The 1,723-nt window shown below is 46.5% G+C and overlaps 1 protein-coding gene across 1 annotated transcript in view; it reads right to left on the reverse strand.

The window, feature by feature from the left end:
* LOC106821121 (neuroligin-4, X-linked-like) overlaps window positions 1-1,723 on the reverse strand; it is a 28,165-nt gene that overhangs the window by 12,478 nt on the left and 13,964 nt on the right. Inside the window, exon 5 of the mRNA XM_014825799.1 lies at window positions 1,139-1,291. Coding sequence (XP_014681285.1) covers window positions 1,139-1,291 — 153 coding nt within the window. The remainder of the gene's footprint in view (window positions 1-1,138; window positions 1,292-1,723) is intronic.

Raw genomic sequence — 1,723 nt, forward strand, 5'->3', positions numbered from 1 at the left:
GTCTACTACTACTACTACTACTACTACTACTACTACTACTACTACTACTACTACTACTACTACTACTACTACTACTACTACTACTACTACTACTACTACTACTACTACTACTCCCTACTGCTACTACTACTACTACTACTACTACTACTACTACTACTACTACTACTACTACTACTACTCTATTATACTATTCTGCATTGAATTATTACTATTCCCTAAATAACCGAAATTTCGTGACGGCTACGTGACGTGTAAATGTCATTCACTCGGTGTTTAATGTCAAATGTCTAATTACATGCAAATCACACGGCGGCACCAACACAGATGCTCGCTCGCGTGCAAATCGGGCGACTTGCTAATTATTTTGAAAATCTTTTAGAGCGTATAGTAGGAATCGAAAGCTAGAAGATGATAATTACAAACGGGTAAAACGCGCATGCGCTGTGACGTGATCGAGACGTTCGAAAATGCCTACTGACACGCCGACAACTTTGTAGTGCTGAAATCAGCCGCCAGTCCATCGATCGCTTCACGGATTGAAGCACGCACGCACGCACGCAAGTACACGCACGCACGCACGCAAGTACACGCACGCACGCACGTTCGCACGCACGCACGCACACGCACGCACGCACGCACTCACGCACGAACGCACGCACGCACACGCACGCACGTTCACGCACGCACGCGCACGCACACGCACGCACACGCACGCACGTTCACGCACGCACGCGCACGCACACGCACGCACGCACGCACGCACATTTGGGACGTCGCACTGGCTTTACCGAGAGTTTCGTTTGGCTCGTACGGAAGGCCAGCTGTGTGGAATTGCTCCTCTAAAAACTATGATGCGCTGCTACGGCGTTATGTTTCTACACGCTTTCATTTGATCTATTTCCACGCGCTAGCTGCTGATTACGCGTTGTGTGATCACACGAGTTCATAGAGAAACGGAAGGCACGTTGATTCATGCGTCGCCTATAGGGAATTCCTCTGCTTTCCGTGTTTTCCGTTCGTACGTGCACCTGCTAGGCACACGTGCGACGTTCCGCCGAGGATTTTACGTTTTTGATTATACTTTTTTTCTCAACAGTCGTTCACAGGTCATGTGACGCGTCGCTTGAAGCATAATTACCCAGAATTCCTAAGCGGAAGTTGATGGTGATGACGATGACGTTACCAACGCGCGCCAGGACACTTCCGTCGTACGGGTTTCCAGCATTCCATTCGTACGATTCTCCGTGGATGTACATGATGACGGGAAACTTTGGCATTCGCGTTGCCGGGTCTGCAAAATACATATTTATATACGATTACAGACAAAATCAGTTTTTTTCAGACATTTGTCTCCGCTGCGCTCCTCGCTCACGTTTCGGATTGCATTTATGGATTGCATTTATGGATTGGCATATTTAAAATAAACGCTAGAGCTATTATGAGCATTCAAGACGTCACATTTAAAACGTTAACGATTTCTAAAATGTTCGCCGTTACAGCTTTAGAAGACATTACGTAATCACGAGGCTGAAACCTGAATCCGTGCTGCGCTTTCTGCGTGTTTGCTGCATAAATGTATCTAAAAGTATTTCCGTCACACTGCGTGCAGTATCGACGCGAGATTGTCACTCACTGTACATCTCACGATGTAGCTTATATTGCAGAGACGCACACACGCAGCGCGGTGGTATATATATATATATACATACATGTATAAGTGATT

Source organism: Priapulus caudatus, unplaced genomic scaffold, assembly GCF_000485595.1.
Source record: "Priapulus caudatus unplaced genomic scaffold, Priapulus_caudatus-5.0.1 Scaffold59, whole genome shotgun sequence".
In the NCBI taxonomy this organism is placed as follows: Eukaryota; Metazoa; Priapulida; class Priapulimorpha; order Priapulimorphida; family Priapulidae; genus Priapulus; species Priapulus caudatus.